The sequence below is a fragment of the Panthera onca genome, chromosome B4 (assembly GCF_046562875.1).
Source record: "Panthera onca isolate mPanOnc1 chromosome B4, mPanOnc1 haplotype 2, whole genome shotgun sequence".
NCBI lineage: Eukaryota > Metazoa > Chordata > Mammalia > Carnivora > Felidae > Panthera > Panthera onca.
Window position 1 is genome coordinate 125,605,622 of NC_138345.1, and position 20,955 is coordinate 125,626,576.

The following is a 20,955-nucleotide window of genomic DNA, read 5'->3' on the forward strand; positions in this document are numbered from 1 at the left end:
TTCGTTTTCCTTGTAGTGGGAAACCACTGGAGAATTATAATCACGGAAGTGACATGATCTGATTTTTATTTTAGAAAGCGCTGATATGGAAACGAACAGGCCAGGAATGAGCCAGTTAAGAGGCTGTGACAGTATTGCATGTGACAGATGTTGGTGGCTAGGATAACATACTACAACTAAAACTTTAAAAGTAGGATTAAAAAGTGATAGCAGTTTTAGGTTTTGGAAGAAGGTTAGTGTCTGGACTACTGGGGAAGTTCTATGTGGTTAATGGTTGATGCTAGCAGGTGGGTTTTCTGCCACCTTCAGATTGACCTCTGTTCAGGGTATCATGGGTATCCCCACCACCATCAGTCCCAATTTTTAGTTATTTAATTGGCAAAAATCATGCTGTTAAATGAGTTCATTAAAAAAATGTTGATTGTTTAGAAGCATAAGTAATGGAGTCAGGAGAGGAGAGACTATCCTGTTGCTTAAAAAATTAGAATTAAAAAGAGAGTTCCCGTGTGCAAGAAAACATTGCTTTATAAACAATGTAAAGACATAAAAGGCATTGTGTTGGCAAAAATGTGTAAAAACAATAGCTGCTAATTTCACACCCCATGGGATGAGGGAGTATAAATGTGCTTCAGCTTTAGATAACAGAGCTGGATCCACTGGCCAAGTGGGTTCACAGAGCTTTCCCTCCGTCTCTCTGCCACCAGAGGGCTGGCAGGCCAGCCGCCAGTAGAGGTGTTAGCAAAACCTACCGATTTCAGGCTTAATCTTTTCACCTACCTTTTCTTTTTTGGTAATGTGTTCATTATTTGCTGAGCATTACTCTATTCTTTGTCTGCAAATTTTTTGTTTCTAATGCAGCTTGCTTTGTATGGGTGAGATATGGAACGGCACCAAAAATCCGGCACCCTGGAAAGCCAGGGATTTCCACCCTGTGACAAAAGAATGCCGTCTTGACTTCAGAGATTGCCTAATCCCAGCTGTTCTGATAATGTAATTAAGGCTGCCTAATGTCTTTAATTTTGCAACCAGTTTGTGTGAAAAGGAGAATTTGGCACTCTGAAGGCTTAACACTAAATAGCAATCTCAAGACGCCTAATTAGAATTCTCTGACATTAAGCTAATTGGTGAAACTGTATTTCAGCAGCTTAACTTCTTTATTAATTTTTTTTAGCATTTTCATTGAAAATCAATTGATGAGCTGTCAGCATTTTTTCCTTAAATATAATTTGCTCTTTAGTGTTCCTGTCGCAAGCTGGCTGGAAGGCCTAATACTAGCAATGAAAGGTGTTGAATATTATCACCAGCGTTTCATCTCTTTTAATCATTTTACTCTTGACCTAAATAATGTGGCTTATTGTGTGACTTGGCCTTGTAGTTTCCTACTGCCCTGTGAACTGGAGAACGTAATTTCTCTTAAACCAAAAATCTAGAGGGGGAGAAATTTAATGAGGCAGTAGTTCTGTGGAGTGTGCTCTTAATGTTTTACTTGTTTAGGACGAGAGGCGTTTCCTTGTGTTTGAATCGGGGGGCTATGGCGAATTCAGCTGGGATCCAAGAAACTTTGTCATAATTTGAGACACAAAAGTCTAAGTGTAAAGGACTAATTAAAGTAGAGCTGAGCCTTTGTGGTTTAGGTTAAGGGCATTTGCTTCTGTTCAGGAGGCTTATTCAAGTTCCTTTTGCCAGTTTCCACAGGAAGTTGCTGCAATGGGCCTCTTCATCCTGCTCACCCCTCTGCACCTGCTTCCATTCCCATATTCTTTCCATGAGTGAAGCTGCTGGGTCTGAGTTGAAGAAAGGATTAAGCTCTCAGAGGAGGAAGTTTTCTTTTTAGAACACTTCTGACATGGTACATTCAAGTCCAAGGTCCTGGCTTTCCTCTCTGCAAAGTTGATTTTAGTAGAAAAGTGGAAGGACATGTCCTAACTTAAGGGGGAAAAGCATAAAATCACATTCCACTTTGGAAATTCTTCAGCAGTTAGTAGCTCGAGGAGAAAACTCATTTGCTTTGAATATCTTCTTCGTTATGAGTCCAGAAGCTACCTATGGGTTATAAACATTCAAGAATATAGTCAGTGTGGAACTTGGATAATCTTTAGCTTACATGGTTTCGCTGAGTTCAGAATTCCCACTTCAGTAAATAGTGTATATATGATGCCCCCATGATATTACTTTAATGTTTTTTTAGGTGACTTAGATTACAAAGACATCAAGCTTTTTTCTTTCTCTGTAAAGGAAAAAAAAAATGCCTACAAAAGGGAGAAAAAGAAACTAACGCAATTAATTGTACAGAGGCACTTAAGTGTTTGTAGTATCTATTATATTTGATTGTTGAAGAAGCGTACCTGCTGTTTATTTGTAGTGAGCCACCAGTTTAGTTTCGGGAACTTTTTATAGATGGTATTCTGGTTATCTGTTGCTGTGTTGCATGCTATCCCAAAACTGTGGCTTAAATTAACAACCATTTCATTATACCTCACGGTTTTGTGGGTCAGGAATTCAGGCAGGATTTGGCTGTGTGATTCTTTTGTTTTACATGGTGTTGATGGAGGTCAGTTGGTGGTACTCTGCTGTAGGGTGTGGGAAGGGTGGAAGGCTGGTCTTGGCAGGGCCTGACCTTTCCAGTGTTGTGGCAATGGAGTGGTTCAGGGCTCCAGACGAATGTTTCCTGTGAACAAGACACAACCAGTACAGCCTTAATGACCTAGTCTTCAGCTTCGTTTATTTCTACCCGATTGGGAAAAATCGGTTACAACCTCCACCCAGATTTGGGGCAGTGGGAAGATTTGGGCCACACTTCTCAATGTGTAGTTCAGGGGTCACCCAGAGATTTGTAAGTTTACATACATAATTGGGGTTTCCTCCCTGTGGTTCTGTGATTTTCCCCTTTCCAGCTATTGTGGTAGCACAGATCTTTTTCCTCTGGATCTTCAATCCAGTAAGACTTTGGGTCTCTCTCTGAGTATTAGCTTCTCAACGTAGCTTTGGCCCTTCTTGCCAATGTGGCCTCCCCTTAACTGAAAAGCCTTAACAACGGGAAATGCACCCAGTGCCATTCACTTTTGAGACATGTTGGCTTTCCTCCAGTTTCTGCCTGCTTTTAGACGCTCTTCAGTGGCCTCAGATAGTTTTGATATTTTGTCTGGAGTTTATAACTATTAGCAGATGAGCCCATCTGGTAGGAGCTTCTCTACCAATTCTGGAAACAGAACTGTTCTTGTCTGTTCTTATGACTTCCTATTACATCCCATTGACTTGGTTTCTGTGGTTATACTATTTCAGATAGTTACCATGGCTTAATATCATTTAATATTTATTATGTAATTTTTAACATGAAAATAAAAATGTTACATAAAGTTTTGAAAGGTACAAATAAAATCAACACCCTCAGAGCCACTCTCTGACTTAATAATTCTTAATAATCAACCGTTAATACCATTCCGTTAACCGGTGTATTTCTTCCTTACTCTGTTTCTCTTTTCCCCTTGTCCTGAATTTTTGCACTTTTTTTTATTATATCCTCTGAATTTTTAATTTAAAAAATGTAATATATATTATTAAAGTATAAGTTTTGCTTATTTTTGAGTTTTATAAAAATAGATTCATACCATGTACCTTTTTCTGAAACATATTCTTCATTCAGCATTGTTCTTAAGATCTGTATTGTTGGGTGTCACTGTACTTCCAGTTTTGTATTATATTCCATTGTATATGTGGAATATGATATGATATAGATGATAAATAACACTTTATCCATTCTACCAGTCAAGACCTTTGTATGATTTCCCTTTTTAAAAAATATTAACATTCATATTTATTTTTTCAGGTGCCCATATGCAAGAGTTTCTACAAATAAGATTGCCAAATCCTAGAGTCAAGTTAAATCTTCAGTTTAACTGGAGAATGTCAAACTAGTTTCCCAAGTATTTGTACATTATACCGTTTATGAGTTCCTGATCATCTCCTTTCTATGCCTTAGTATCAAACTTTAAAATTTTTGTGGTATTAATTTGCATTTCCTTTATTACTAATGAGGTTGAGCCTCTTTTACATATGCTTATTGACCATTCCTGTTTTTCCCTCTTTGAAATGCTTTTTGGGTTGTTTGCATTTTCCTTATTGATTGAGAATTTATTTATTTATTTTTTGTAATTCTAGGTTTTGCTGGTGGTTTCCTCATGGTGACTTTCAACTATATATTCCTCTCTATTTCTCTCCTTTAAATTTCTTTTAAACCAGGAATTAAATTGAGAGACTAGATCAAATTCAAGTTCTTTTTTATTTTTTATTTTTTTGGCTAGAATGCCATTGTACAGTTTGCTGTTATATCCTATCAGGAAGAATATGACTAGTTGTATCTATATTTGGTGCCATGGGAATTGATCACTGGGAATTTGATCCCATGGTGCCATGAGAATTGATCATTGGGATCTTTCTCTCATGTGAAAGAGAGAAATTCCAGGGAAATATCCAGTATTTGGGACCCTGATTCATCTGTGAAGTTCCCCATCAACTTTTCTCCTGATGGTTTTATTTAACAGCTGATGATGATTATTCCATTATCCATTGTTTAATTAGGGCATGGAAAATAGTGATACTTTACTCTTTCTGCTTATTTTAGCTAGAATTTTTCAATAAAGAATACTTTTCAGTATCATCTCTTTGGTTTCCGAGACATAATTTATATGGAAAAGGCAGAATAAATGCTTGCTGGATTTTTTTTTTAGCCAGTTTACAGAGTATTAATTTAGCTCTCTAGTTACCTCCACAGATGAAGGGTTGTTTTTTTTTTCTTTCTATCATCATAAACTTAGGAATTTTAACATTTTAATTTAAATGTTAGAATTACTGTCTCCGTTAAAAAAAATAATAAAAAGACTGCTAGTTTTTGATTGAGATTGCATTTGAATTTATAGATTTGGGGGAGAATTGACATCTAAATACTGAGTCTTCTAATCCATGAACATAGTATATCTCTGCTATTGAGATTCTTTTAATGTCTCTCAGCTTTTTGTATACTAACCTTGTATCTTACAAGCTTGCTAAACTCATTGGTTCTAGTAGGTTGTTTTTTTTTTTTTTTAAGACTCTTTGGGATTTTTTTTATATGGACATACATGGTATCTGCAAGTAATAACAGTTTTCCTTTCCAACACTTACATATTTTTTTTCTTGCCCTAGTGTACTGAATGGTACTGCCAATACAGTGTTGAGTAGGAGTGGTAAGAATGGGTATTCTGTCCTCTTCCCCAATTTTATAAAGCAAAGCTTTCAGTTTCCTGCCCTTCCCAGTGGTATCTGGCCCCTGCCATGTACGAGTGCAGAATCCTTGACCCAGGCATGTTTCCTGCTCCTCTCCCAGGGAAAGATGGTTTGGCTTCTCCTCCTCTTTCCTCTGGCCTTGTACCTTTTCCTGGAATTGGTGACCAGAGGGTTTGCTGGCCTCCCTCCAGCGGTAGAATGCTGTTGCTTGTTACTAGATGTAAGACTTAGGATGGGAGCAGGGGGGCTTTCCTCTCCACTGTTAGGGACAGATGACTTTTGCTTCTGTCCTTCTCTCAGTGCAGGTCACCTTTGCCCGGAACTATTGGTTTCCTGACTTCTCCAGTGACTTAAAGATTTTGCTTCATGTGAGAGAAAGTCCAGGGAAATCAGGTTTTATTGCTTGTTCCAGTGAAGGAATCTTTCTCAGGTCTTTTGCTTTACTTCAGTCTTCCATGAGCACTCCACAGCCAAGAACTTGGGGGTATGGATCCTCTTGTAGGTCTGAGGCTCAGAAGGCATCTAAGCTTCCATGGTAGCCCACATTTGGCTTGTAAGAAGTCCTTAAAATTTTGACTGATTTCTTCTTCTTTGGCAGACTTCATCTCTGTCATGTGTCCCATCTCCCTTGGGAGAGACTGTTACCCTTTGTATTCAGCTCACCTGGGTGCCTTGCAGCCTTACCTCTCTGTTGAACCCCAGAAATGTATGACTTTGTAGTTGATTTATCTGTTTTTGTTATTAGAGTGGAAAGGATGTTGTCGTGTGACTTTCTGCATCCTACTGGATGTGGAATTTGCAAACTTTCTTAAGCTCTCTACTCCCTCCAAATCCTAGCTTTCCTTCCACCTCTGCTATTCATCTCTTTCATGAAATCATTCATTAATCCTGTTTTCCAATAATCTTACATAAGGGATTAAACACTTTTTTTTTTTTTTTCTAGCATTGGCTGAACTGTGTCGTTTCGGACTTTACTTTGGTCTCTATTGCCTTTACATCCTTCTCTGCTTATGTAGACTTATGCCCAGACCATTGGTCTGATGATTGGTGTGAGTCTGTGGTCCAGTTTTCACTGGTCTGGAGAGGAATGAGTAAAGATGGATGATGTGAGTTTTGTCAAACAAATTGTATTTACTTTTTTGTGTTTTTCTCTTGAGATTATTTGCTCTGCCATTTTTTGATGTTAAAATGTGTTTTTGAAAATGAGATGATGTCAGTACATGGGTGTTTTTTATTTTATAACCTTTTTATTGAGAAACATTACAGACAGAAAAATGCATAAAACATAAATTTCAGCTTAATAAATTGTTGTAAAACAAATAGCTTTGTAAATAACACTCAGATTGAAAAATAAAATTTCAACACTTTAGAAGGTCCCCACCCCCAACATATCCCTATTTGATTGAAATCCTCCCCCTCCAAGGTAAGACCCTTAGCCTCATTTTTATGGTATTCACATCCTTGCTTTTCTGTAGAGTTTGGCCATCAAATTCTAGTTCAATTTTTGCTGGTTTTGAACTTTATGTAATGGAATCATACTATATATATATATATATATATATATATATATATATATATACACACACACACACACATATACAGTGTGTATGTACATATACATATGTATATACACATACAGTGTGTATGTACATATACATATGTATATACACATACAGTGTGTATGTACATATACATATGTATACACACACACACACACATATATATATATATATGTGGCTTCTTTCACTCAGTACTATGCTTTTAGGATCCAACCATGACTTTGTGGTTATTTTTTGTTCATTTTCATTGCTCTATAGTGTTCCATTATTTCGAGTATGCTGCAATTTGTCCAACTACATTATTACTTGTTTGACTTCAAGTTTATAGCTCATACAAATAATGCTGTGAATATCTCCTGTACTGATGCACATTTTTGTAGGGCTGTGGTTCTCAAGGTGCCCTTCCCCCACCAGCAGCTCCGGCATCTCCTGGGAACTTGTTAGAAATGCAAATTCTTGGACCTATTGAATTAGAAACTGTAGGGGTGGGGCCAGCAATTTGTGTTTTAACAATCCCTGAGCGTGATTACCATGCATGCAGAAGTTTGAGAAGCACTGCTGTGGGGGTGTACCTGGGGAGGAACTGAGGGGGCTTAGGGAAGACTAGATTAATGAATGGCAAACTGTCCTCCAAGTAGTTGTAGCAATTTACATTTTTACCAGGGATATAGGAGAGGTCCAAAAGGCACCACATTTTTTGGTGTTGTGAGACTTTTTAATGGTAATTCTTCTCTGCCACTCCCCTTTTGGGTTTTAATTATCTTTATCTGTAAAATTGAAACTTAGGTCACTGGTCAGTGAAATCTAAAAGTCTGGAAGTGACTGGTCTAAATGAAATATATTTGAGTACAGAAATTTTGTCATCATTTTTGCTTTACTCCCAGTGCCTAGCATAGTGATAAGCGCATAGAAAAGTACATATTTATCCAGTTGAATTTTAAAATATTTTTTCATTGTTCAGCAGTTTCTCTGTCTCTTTTTTAAAAACAGTTTAATAAGGGCCTAAAGTTTATCATACAGACTAGTAATGCATTTTGAAAGTTCACTGTATACTTTTTTTTTTCTTTTTAGCTTTTATCACTTCTTTTTGAAGATTTGTTCAAAAAATTTAATTCTGAAATGAAGAAGATTGCAGACCAGGTGATTCCTAAGCAAAGAGCTGCCCAGTTCGATGTTGTGAAACACATGCGTCAGGACCAGATCACCAATGGCATGGTGAATGCCATTTCCACCGTAAGTCTCCACGCATTTGTTGAGGCTTTTGTAACTTATTTATACCTCTGTTCAGTGGAATGGAAACTGAAAGTACTTTGGGAATGTAGGTGAAAAAATAACGTTTCTATTTGGAGGATGTTTACAAATCACACATTTTTGACCTTGAAAGACAGTCCATAGTTTAAATGTTATCACTAGGAATCTTGTTACTCTGTAACTTTATTGCCAAATTATAGTCTATGTTCTATAAGGCCGTAAGAAAATAGACTCTTACATAGAGGAAAAATCTTTTAGTTTAACTGGGAATAGCCCTTCTTTTAAAGGATACTTCTTCCCCTTGTTTTCTGTAATAAAACTGATATATTGCAAGTAGGTTTATTAATGACAGTTTTTGTCCAAAACAATACAAAATGTTTCATTTCATTGTAGGTTTATGTTCCTCGTAGGGCTAATCAGCTGTTCCTCATGTGAGTGATGAATTCAGGCCTCGGCAGCTGCTGTGTATTCAGGGCCCCTGGCTGTTCATAAAGGGTTATCAGATAGGTTTTTGCTCCCTTTCTTAAAGCATAACAACTATAGGTCTATCTGATGAAGTCTAGTTGTGTTTTGTATGCCAGACATAAAATTAGTTTTATAGATGGGAGTTTGCCCCGACAAAAGGATAATGTGCTAGAACACGTCGATTCCCTTAACAATGACAGAATTAGTGGCAGACTTGCTTCACTTCTTGTCTTTAGAAACTAGCAGGCGGGTCTGTGTGAACTGTCCTTGCCGTGACAGCTACCTCTAACTTGACACGAACTGGGCCTTTGTGCCTATTTAGGCACATTAAACTCTTGTGGCCCGAACTTGTGTGAAAGTAGCTCCCTGGACATTTGAAGAGAAGCCTCCAAAGAGCACTTGAACGCACATCAGTTAGAATTACTTTTCCTCGCTTTCTGACCCATGATTTTCAGGTCCTGATAGCTTTATGGAGTAGTTCTTTTACCCCTTAGGGACACGGCTCTACCTCCCAGAGATAGCCTGCTTATTTGAAAAGGCCTTGTTGTAGGTGTACCCCAGTCTGTAGGCAGCCAGAAAAACTTGTGTTCTCTTCCTAAATTCTGTGTTACTGTAAGTAGAATATTTGCAACAAATACGTTTTCTCAGAAGAGCAATTTTTAGTCTCCTTGTCTGTTTCTCTCCTCTCCCTTCTTGTAATACTCACGCAGAAGACTAGAACAAACCCTCTTGTTGGACACCTTGGCTTCACTTCCCATCTACTTCCCGTTTGCCAGCAGCTGCTGCCTTATTTTAGCTCTGTGTGGAATATTTATTTACCTTCCTCACACCTACTCTCTGGGCATCAGTCCATTTGCTAGTTTACCCTCATTCAGAGCAGAAAAGGAGTTCACTGACGAAGCAGTGCAAAAACTTGTGGAATAAATGTGTTTGCTCTGTTTCTTTGCTTTGTAAAATGTACAGAGCTTCTTCCTAGAATTTAACTCTTTTCCATGTTACCAAGACCTCAAAGTTTCTGCAGTGATAGATCTTTATTGTAATGATGATTAAACGTTAGTTCGTGAGGGAACTGCCCCAGAGTCACACATTTGAATTCAAACAGATCACCTTATCTCCTTCTGAAACTCTAGCAGTTTTTCTCCGTTAGGGTTTTTAGCTTGGGATCTGTGAGCCCCCCTGTAAGTGAAATGTTTTAAAATTTTGTGTTCATGGTCCTACATGCATTTTTCCCAAGAGAACAGACACAGCTTTCATCAGATTCTCAAAAGAAAAATGAAGACTCACCGTTTAGCAGATGTAGTCCTTTCTTTTGACTCAGATTATTGAATCAGTGATTTTTTGACATTTTCTACTTTACTTTTCTATGCATACTCTTTTCTACTGCTAGTTCATGTTACCATGAATTGAAAATTTAATTATTGCTAACCTTCATCTTTAAATTATCTTTCAGAATATTTAATGTATATGTTTATTTGCTACAACTATAAGGTGATAGATTTAATATGATTCAGTATATTGAATGCAAAGGAGATAAACTAAATTTAATGTTGAAGATTTATTTCCTGTGAATCTATTTTAAAATTGACATGACAGCCGCAGAGGATACATAATATTTCTTCATATGAATATATATGCAGTTTTTAGCCTTGATTAAGAAGCTTACAGTTTATTCATTATCCCTGATAACTGCTATTGGAGTCATTTTTCTGGTCCTTTTCTATTAGTATATTTTCCTCTAATTAAGACAGATTTTGGAAGACATCCAAATAATGACACATTCCAACATGAAATTATCTCTTTGAGCTTCCAGCTACTTTTACCTTAAAATATGTGTAGAAATTGCTAGTGTTCTGTTAATTAGCTTATTGCTTCCAGTGGAAGTCTCTGGTTGAACTGGCTTGCCAGGATATAATTAGTTCTTCAGACAATAACTGCTATGACATGGTAAGGCTGATACATCACAGCATTCTGGCCTGGTTGCTAGACATAGGTGATATTCATTAAATCCCTAGAGAAATCCTAGGGAGTGACCAGGCTAAATTTTCATTTCAGTTGTGATATTTTGATTCTTGAATATGCACTGTGGCTCTCATTTCACAAATAGTTCCTGTGATGAACTTCTTAGAGGGGCTGGAAAGTGTCAGGCAACATACAAACAGATCAGGGGTGGTCTTAGGTCTTTTTATATATTTATTTTCCTCTACAGGGAAATTGGTCCCTAAAGAGATTTAAAATGGACCGCCAGGGTGTGACTCAAGTGCTGTCTCGCTTGTCGTATATATCTGCACTGGGCATGATGACAAGAATCTCTTCTCAGTTTGAAAAAACAAGAAAAGTGAGTGGTCCTCGATCCCTTCAGCCATCTCAGTGGGGAATGCTCTGTCCTTCGGACACTCCTGAAGGAGAGGTAAGGGACCTAATGAGTCTCTGCTGTGTCAGAGGTAATATCTGTTGGTGGTGTTCTAATTCTGCCCCTTTCCCCCCCAGGCCATATCCTTTTTTTGGGTCAGTCACTCTCTGGCAGAGAAAAAATTGATGCAGCCTGTCAGGACGACATCAGTGTCATTCCAAAACCAGTACCTACAGAGGCATTCGATTTAGTACCTCACCTAAATAGAAATATGATCCCAATTTTCTTGTTTTAGCTTATCCCAAGAATCAAACCATGCAATGAAGAAGGGATGAGAATGTGAGGGAAAATTGGGAGGCCCATCATCTTTGTTCACGAGGATCTCTTTTTATAAACAACTCCTTATTTTCCTTAGGTGTGCTTGGCGGGCATCAGGTTTTTGCCAGGGCAGCCAACAGGGAGCACAGAACCAAGCAGCTTAAATAGGTTTGCTCCCCCAGCATCACCATTTCTACATCACGGCCCTTTGTCCTTCATGCTGACCATTGTTGGTTTTACCCGATTCTGTTCGTTGTGAACTGTGAGTTTCCGGAGGAAGGAATCTTGTTAGGTTCACATTCTACCACGAGTTCCTAGCACAGAGCCTCGTCCACGGTAGAGGCCCCTTAGATATATGCTGAATGAATAAATACATTAGTTATGACATGTAAAAGATGTAAGTTCCAAAGAGTAGGAATTTGTTATGACTTGGGAGAGGTGAAAATAGAAGGCCAGGCAGAGTTACAATTTTTTAGAAAATTATCATTCGTCTCCTAATTTATCTTAAACCCTATGGAAATGCACACTACAATTATGCAGCTTGTCACATTTGCATAACTTCTACTTCTTGAGCTTTGGAGCACTGAATTTCCCGGAGATGGCTTCAGCTAACTTGTGCATCACTGTAGCAGATGGTTTTGAAGAATGGAAGACAATCTTTACATGTCCCATGTCTCAACTGTTCTTTTTTTTTTTTCTTACTTGCTGTGTTATGTCCTTGTTCATATTTCATCTTAGATTTTTGGGGGGTTGTGTAAAAATTCAAAAATATTTTATTTACTTTTCATTTTGAAGAAACTTCAGATGTACACAAAAGTTGCAAAATTGGTACAAAGAATTTCCATAACCCCTCACCTAGATTGTTCAGTTATCAGCCTGATGAAATTAAAATTGATAACAGTATTGTAATCTATAGATTACAGAATACATTACAGATTATAGAATCTATACCTTATTCAAATCTTGCCACTCATCCCACCAATGTCTTTTTGCTGACCCAGGATCACTCACTGCTTTCGGTTACCATGTCTCCTTAATCTCTACTCTGGAGCATTTCTTGGGTCTTGTCTTTGCCTTTTATGACCAAGAAGCTTCTCATGAACCATGAGATCATGACCTGAGCCAAAATCAAGAGTTCGATGCTTAGCCCACTAAGTCACCTGGGTGCCCCATCCTTTACTGTTTTTAGTGTCCTCTTAATGACTGACGTTCCGTTGTCTGGGAATAACAACTTATGTAGTCAGCTTTTTTTGAGGATGCATTAAACAATGCTATCATTTTTTGCCATTTTAAATAGTACTACGCTGACCACTTCTGTGGCTAAATCTAGGTTTATATCCTTGCTTATTACTTTAGGGTAAATTCCTCTGGATATACGTTTTTAAGTCTTTTGTATCATCCCCAAAGTGTCCCCTACAAGGCTGTACTGCTTTATGTTGCTGCTAGCAAAGCGGTGAGCTATTTTCAGACACAAACGGTACTTTGTATTACTAATGGTCATTCTTAGAAATGACTGTCTTTTGCTTTTTAGGCATGTGGTTTGGTTAAAAACTTGGCCCTTATGACACACATCACAACTGACATGGAAGATGGGCCCATTGTTAAATTAGCCAGTAACCTGGGAGTAGAAGACGTGAATTTATTATGTGGGGAAGAGCTCTCTTATCCAAATGTGTTTCTTGTCTTCCTCAATGGTGAGTATATCACAGATACCTGTTGATCCTGATCAGTCTCTGGGTGGGGAGTAGGAGGGAAGCCATTATTATCCAGGTATTTAAAGGACAAAGGTACTTCAATTCTGGGCCCAGGGGCCTTAATTTAAAGGTAGAAAAATGGTAACAGAAGCAGTCTAACCCACTGGCTGGGGCATCAGGTGCTGAGGATCCCAGGCCGGAGCTAAAGGTAACGTTGCAGACACTGGCTGCGTCCTGCCCTTCCACAGATAACTGCTAGGCCAAAGTGGAAAAGGCTCAACATGGCCTTTAAGTTGAAGGCCTTGAACTCTTTAAGTTCAAGTTAAATATGTGAGACATTCTGCAGAGACAGATCAGCCCTGACAGCACGTTGACTTCTATTCAGCCACTCGGTGATGGATTGTCAGCAGCCTGTCGCGAGAGGTCCCTTTTTTTCTGCTCGTGTTCCATTTGCTTCTTTCATCCCCTCTGAGTCCTCCAGAGCCTTGGCAGCAAGCGTGCCTCATCCTTGTGATTTGGTGGTCTGGGTACCTGTCCCGCCACACATCCTGCAGGCTTGTCCTGACCGCCTAGCTCCCGTGCTCTTCTCCTTTTTCCTTCTGTTCAGGGGGCATTAGTCCTTCACTGTGTGGGCAGGTGAGAAGCAAAACAGGGCTGTTCAGTACATCCCAGCGATCGACACCGAGAGAGCTCTTCCTCTGCAATGTCGCCCGGGACCTCTCCGCATCCTCACGCTGACCCCGGGGTGCAGAGTCCATCCTCCTCGTTGCACAGATGACGATGATGGAAGAGTGGTTAGTAGGAGCCGGGCAGAGCTCGAAGCGCTTTACGTAGGATCAGGTTCACATTACTTAATCCTCACATCAACCCTTTGGAAGGGATAGAGCCAGTGTTCAAACCCAGGGAGTCTGGACCTCGAATTCATGCCCTCAGCGTGGTGCTGACCAGTGAGGAAAAGGAGGGTAACTTTTGCTACTTCAGCAGGCACGGGGCAGGGCTGCCCTGAACTGCTCGGCTGTGCTGCTTTCCTACAGCCTGTGGACCGGCTGCCTGAGTCAGTAACTGAATTTTCAAATGACTACTCAGTGCTGCTTATCGTCTTTATCAGGTAGATATTTTAAACCAGTATAGATCTGTTTTTCTGCCTGTTGTAAATTTTTCTCTTTCTGCTTAGGTAACATCCTGGGTGTCATTCGGGACCACAAGAAGCTAGTGAACACGTTTCGACTGATGCGAAGAGCAGGATATGTCAATGAATTTGTTTCCATCTCAACAAATCTCACGGATCGATGTGTCTATATTTCCTCTGATGGGGGAAGGCTGTGCAGGTATAAGTTGCTAAAAAGAGTTTTTTTAGTTTACTTCTGAAAGAAATACACTTGTTTTTGTTTTTGAATCCACTTCAACCTGTTTCATTGTTGAGATAAACTTAATTCAGTTAGCAGACCCCTCATGAATATGCATCTGGGTACTGAGGATTCAAAGATTAACAGGAATCTGTCTCTGCCCTCAGAGAGCTCAGTCTGTGGGCAAAGGCAGAAATAAGTACTAATAACAACCAACCACACTAATAATAATGCTAGCTCGCTGTTACTTAGCATTTTATTAGATACACTATGTGTAAGGCTTTAACTACATTCCGCCCTGTGGGTTGGATTATTGTTTTTTTTTTTTTATTTATTTATTTTTTTTAACATTTATTTATTCTTGAGACAGAGAGAGACAGAGCATGAAGGAGGGAGGGTCAGAGAAAGGAAGACACAGAATCCGAAACAGGCTCCAGGCTCTGAGCTGTCAGCACAGAGCCCCATGCAGGGCTCGAACTCACGGACCGCGAGATCATGACCTGAGCTGAAGTCAGCCGCTCAACCGACTGAGCCACCCAGGCGCCCCAATTATTGTTTTCATTTAACCAATGAGGAACTGAGTTTTAGGGAGAGTAGATAACTTACCCAAAGCTAGATGGTGGCGGGGTCTGTTTTTCACTTGAAAGTCCTCACAATTCATTTGACTCCAACAATCATGATTTTTACCCACTGTATTCTGTTGCTATGAACTGAACTTTAAAGGATGAGTGGGATTGTGTTCCTCGGATGCAGGAGGAAAGGAGAAATGCTGAAGAATGGCAAGAATAAAAAACGTGGAGGCCTGAAGAAGTAGCATTAGGCCCAGTAGAAAGTTGGTGTCTTAAGTCATTCAGTACATCTTAAGGGCCTGTTCTTCACGGGTACTGGCCAGGAGGTGGGGGCACAAAGACGACTATGACAGGGTATCTGGTCTTTGGGGGATATTTGGGGACATCAGCTGAGGATGTTACCTTATTCATAAGCCTCTGTGTTTTACTGTGGCCCTTCATTGTGGACCTCAGGTAGTGTTAGGGCACAAGTTAGTGAGCCAGCAATGGTTGGAGTGGTGAGAAGGGCTTGGGCTTTGAAGTCTGTCACAGCTGAGACTGGGCTGCCATTGTCTGTCCAGCATCCAACTTCTTCCAGTTACCCTCCTCATTTTCCTTTGGAGACTGCTCCTCCTTCTTCTTGGGATGGTCTGTCAGGTACCCTCTCCTGCGCAGCCACAGGTCAGGCACATGACCCAGGTAGACCAGTCACACTCTCTCCTCAGAGGATTTGGATCTCAGATAGAATAGCTCAAGGAAGAAGTGGTTGGAACTGATTCATCCTGATGGCAACACATGCGAGAGACTGCCTGTTACTCCTTCCGTCCTGGATCCTTAGGGTCCGTCGTGAGGCTGGGCATTTCACCATTTTTCCCCCTAATTTTAGAGCATGAGTGAGGGAGAGAAGGGCAGAAGGGGAGAAAGGGAAAGAGAAAGAGAGAGTATATATCTTAAGCAGGCTCCATGCTCAGTGTGGAGCCTGACATGGGGCTCAATCCCATGACCCTGGGATCACTACCTGAGTCAAAATCCAGAGTCGGACACTCAAACAACTGAGCCACCCACCACCCACACTCCCCTGTTTTGGGGATTCTTAATCCTTCTAGTAAATTCTTACACTTCCAGTAAATTCCTTTAAATTTTTTGTTTTGTTTTAGTAAGTTCCATTTTTGTGTAAATGAGCCAGAATTGGTTTCTCTTCTTTGCAACCAAAGAACCTGAGGTGATGGACATACCTGAGTTTGAATCCTGACTTCCTACTTACCGACTTGGTGGCTCTGACTTTATTACTTTCCGTGGCTGAAAAAATGTAAATAATAATAATGCCTCCCTAGGATTATCCCAAGAGCTGACTGATGGAAGGTACGGTAAGTGCCTTGTAGGTGCCAGGCTCACATTAGATGCTTATTTATAGCTATTAACATATTCAGTCAGGGGTAGGGAAAACCATGACATTTTCTTAGGTCATTCTGTTTGAGGAGTTTTCTCTTTCCTTACATCCAGTGTATTATGAAATAGTCTGAAAGAAATTAATTCTTTTTTTAGTAGTCATTTTATAATGGCATGACGTAGAGCTGGCAGGATGAATGTGTAGAATTTATCGAGTGAGTAGAAAGTGAGGGAGGGGCGCCTGGGGGCTCAGTCGGTTGAGCATCCGACTTCGGCTCAGGTCATGATCTCACACCCTGTGAGTTCGAGCCCCGCGTCGGGCTCTGTGCTGACAGCTCAGAGCCCGGAGCCTGCTTCAGATTCTGTGTCTCCCTCTCTCTCTGCCCCAACCCTGTTCATGCTCTGTCTCTCTCTCTCTGTCAAAAATAAATAAACATTTTTTAAAAAAAGTTTTTTTTAATAAAATTAAAACAAAAAGAAAGTGAGGGAGCGGAGTGTGACCCTTGCCCTGCACCCGTGTCCGTCCTCACTTGGGCATCTCTCCGCCTGAGTTCCGTGCAGCCCTCGAATGAGGTGGCAGCGTCTCAGCTTCCCTCCCCGGAAACCAGGATTTCGAGGTAATGTTGATTTGCATGAAAAGTTCACTCAGTTCATTTCTCAGCGACTTGTGTTCCCCTTTTGTAATTGTGTAGCTCTTCTTCTTAACTGTTTAAAAGCGCTCATTAGTCCTCCAGTAGCTATTTGGACTTTCGGGTAGGGCGCACAAGTGTCTGGGGGTGGCTCACTCCCCGCTGTAAGAGCTGCTTATCCAAATAGCGACAGCCCTTGACGTTTCGGTGCCGCGTGCCATCCTTTGTGTCGGCGTCTCCTCGTGGTGGCGAAGCCCTCGGAGGCAAATCACCCCTGACAGTTACAGGTTAATCTACCAGAACGTGGAAGCCAAAAGCTTTCTCTACCTTACGCCCATTCTCTCGTTAAGAAGAAACTCTATTTTCTTTAAACGTGTAGCCCCTCTTTCGGTTCGTGTGTAGCTTTACGTGACCTGCCAGCGTAGCCCAGCGGTGTCTGTCCAAAATGGAGCCACTCTGAACAGCTGATGTTCATCAGACCTTTGCTACAGAATGCCATTGTTGTCCTCAGTGACACTTCTCTGCTGCCGACCTCTTGGGTGGTAGATCACGTATTCCTATGTGAAATCTGAGGAAATGCCTTTGGTCTGATGCATCTACACGGTTTTTAAAACCAAGACATTAAAGATTTGTTTCCTCTTTCAATCTTACTGAGTATTGTTTTTGCCTTGCCTTTTCATTTAAAACTAAGTATTTCCTAAGACACTTGGGGGAAATACTGTGTGTATATATATGTGTGCACATGCACATATACACACATGGGCTGGTGTGTGTGTCTTTTTGTGTATATGTGGGAGAGAAAATAGGCCTCTGTGCACTTCACACGTGCAGAGACTACCCGGTGTCCTCAGGCAGTCCAGAAATCAGGTTGATTGTATCTCTAGCTTCCTTCATTTTACTGTAGTAAACTTCCTTGCTGACTTAATTCTTCTCTTGAACTACTGTGAATTTGTTATTTTTTTCCATTCCAGACCCTACATAATTGTTAAGAAACAGAAGCCTGCAGTCACAAATAAACATATGGAAGAGCTGGCTCAGGGGTACAGGTAAATGGCCAAAAGCAAAACTTCTCAATCTCCTTGATACTCATGCATATATGATTTGACCAGCGGTGGCATTTTTTGATCTGAGCTTTTCAGAAAAGTATGATGTCATTTATAGTCTCTTAATTCCTCTCTACTAAATGTTTCAGCCTTTTAAAAACCCATTCCTCTCTATGTGAATTTGCTTAGACTTTGTAAAATATTAGCAGTTTATATTGTGAGGACCACAGGGTGTTGGCGTAAATTAGCACACTGTGAAGTAACAGGGATATGTTGATTTACACATGGTGGGTCTCTCATCACAGGAGCTTTTTATTTTTTTTTTTTATTTTTTTTTTTTTTTCAACGTTTTTTTTTATTTATTTTTGGACAGAGAGAGACAGAGCATGAACGGGGGAGGGGCAGAGAGAGAGGGAGACACAGAATCGGAAACAGGCTCCAGGCTCCGAGCCATCAGCCCAGAGCCCGACGCGGGGCTCGAACTCACGGACCGCGAGATCGTGACCTGGCTGAAGTCGGACGCTTAACCGACTGCGCCACCCAGGCGCCCCCACAGGAGCTTTTTAAAGTCCTAGGAGATATTTTCAGAAATGGGGGCCAGATTGACAAGTGTCATAGATGTTTTACTGTTTTTATTTCAGTGATTTGAGATCACTGTATGCTCCAAGAGTAACATGTTTCAGGCATCCCAATATAGTGTTACTTTCTGGGAGAGAAAGATGCCTTGGGTGTAAATGAAAGCCAGCATCCTCCATTATCGCATGTAAAACACTGCAGTGAAATGCTGTTCAGTCATATACATGTCACCAATATTTTCCCAGGAATTTTGAAGATTTCTTACACGAGAGTCTGGTTGAATATTTAGATGTGAATGAAGAAAATGATTGTAACATCGCACTCTATGAACATACAATTAATAAGTGAGTAGGATCCGTAACAGCCATAATTAAAACCTGTTCTGATTATAGAAAGAGCTTTCTTTTCATTTCATCTTTTCTGTTGTGTTTCCTCTTAGTAGGAACTGTTAGAAGTATACTGTCTTATAATAAAGCCTTACCCATCCTTTATCCTGCTGTAAGACTATCACACCAACTGCTAACAGTCTTTAGATTTCATTATCTTTTCCATTCATTTTACACTTAGTGTGTATTTCTTGAAAGGAATTGCTTCTCTGATTTTGATATTTGATTAATGTCAAAATTGAACTAAGAGGTCAGGCTACGTTAAAGATGTATTTCTCTCTTCTAGAGAGGACACCTGAATTCTTGTCAGTGCAGGAATTCCAGACGTTATATGTTCTAGGATGTCTCTAAACTTATGTGCAATATAAACAAAAAAACGGTACTATGTTCACAATGTTTCAAAAATAGTGATATTTTTAGAAGCATCTGTTCTCTTTAGAGGACAGTAGAGGACATTCATAGAACTTCCTGTCTGATGCCCAGGACTGATGATACTGCTTACCTGAAACAGGAATTTTCTCAGTTATATTGTTTAATAGGTAGGAGTTTGTTACTGGCACCTGATAACTATTTACGTCTTCAGTCAAGAAAGTACTTTTCTGTTTTCTGCCACCAGATGAAATGTACCACTCCCTTTTTGTCTTATTGTGATTTAGTAAATAATGCTTTTCAGTCGGAATCTTTGTTCCTTAAAGGCGTGACTGTCTCAAAGTACTATTTTTATAGTGCCAGGTGAAGACGGAGTGGACATAGAGGAGAACCGTTCCGTAGTAACCCCTGTAGAGAACTGTTCTGTAGTAACCCTGTGAATAGCAGCGCGTCCTTGTCTCTCAGCCTCCGCTGCTCTCCTCAACACCCACATCCAGTGCCGTGGCTCATTATGTCGGCCTCTGCCGTATCCCTGCAGTCTGACCTCTTTTCCCCACCTGCACCTACCGTGCCAGTCCAGGCTGCTGCCATTGCCTGCCCGGGGCCTCGCAAAAGGCTCCTGACTCTTTGGCACTACTTCCCGCACAGTCTGTTCTTAATAGATGAAAGTGGTCTTTTCCCGACTCTTCTCAAACCCCCAGCGGCTTTCCCTCTCCCTTGGAAGTCCTTGCAGAGGCTTCAAGTTCCTGCACCATCTGCCTGCCCCACCTGGTGCCTGCAGCATCCTCTCCTCCCCCTCCTCCCTCACTGTGTTTAACCACACTAGGCTCTTCACACCTCAGGCGTGCTTCTGCCTCAGTACCTTTGCGCTGGCCGTTCCCTCGCCTGGAACACTCATACCCTGCATGGCTCACTCTTTCAGCTCCCCCAGGTCTTCACTCGGGTGTCACCTTCTCCGTGCTTTTTCCTGATGACCCCATTTAGAATAGAAACCTCTCCTCTGTGCACACCCCTCTTCACTGCTTTATTTTTCTAGTGCTTATTACCTTACAATAAAATCTGTGAAATGTGTATTTTATCGATTTATCTGTGTATTTATCTTTCCGCTAGAAGCTTCACAAAGGCAGGGATTTTTCTCTGCCTTGTTTGCTGTGATAAGGGAATGCAGCCATTAGAATCAGTACCACCCAATCACCAAGCTGACCCATACATCAAATTCATTTTATTTTAAAAATAGAAAAAAATTGACATCCTGTAATTCGTACTTATGATCTTTTTTTTAAATGTAGACAAGCATAAAGTAAAAAGAATGAATCCCCTTCCTTCCCCATCCCACCAGACTCCAGCCTCCAGATGTAATCAGTGCTAATGGTTTAATGTACTCTTTCAGATTTTTTTCTAAGGGAATACAAACATACCTACACGGTCACTCACAGTGTATGGGACCAAGGCAGCATAGTTTATGTTTAAACTTGATTTAAACCTACCATCATTACCAACTTCATCATTCTGAACATTTTTTATATTAGCATATGTGTATATACCTATATAAATATATTACTTCAGTTTCTTTATATTACATTGTCTGACTACACATAAATAGTTTATTTAACCTGTTGTTGAATATTTAGGCTGTTTTCTGATTTTTCTGCTGTTGCAAACGACAGGTTACAGAATCTTGATTTGAGCTAAATTTAAGGCCCTTAGGCACATTGACTAGAAAGTCTCCTATTTCCTGTTCAGGACAGAAGATTATGGTGGTTTTAATTT

General features: G+C 40.3%; 1 protein-coding gene across 1 annotated transcript in view; it reads left to right on the top strand.

Annotated features, from left to right (window-relative positions):
* POLR3B (RNA polymerase III subunit B) overlaps nt 1-20,955 on the top strand; it is a 103,495-nt gene that overhangs the window by 34,180 nt on the left and 48,360 nt on the right. The window contains exons 13-18 of the mRNA XM_078449521.2: nt 7,893-8,054; nt 10,744-10,944; nt 12,737-12,899; nt 14,074-14,227; nt 17,783-17,857; nt 18,676-18,774. Of these exons, the coding sequence (XP_078305647.1) occupies nt 7,893-8,054; nt 10,744-10,944; nt 12,737-12,899; nt 14,074-14,227; nt 17,783-17,857; nt 18,676-18,774 (854 nt within the window). The remainder of the gene's footprint in view (nt 1-7,892; nt 8,055-10,743; nt 10,945-12,736; nt 12,900-14,073; nt 14,228-17,782; nt 17,858-18,675; nt 18,775-20,955) is intronic.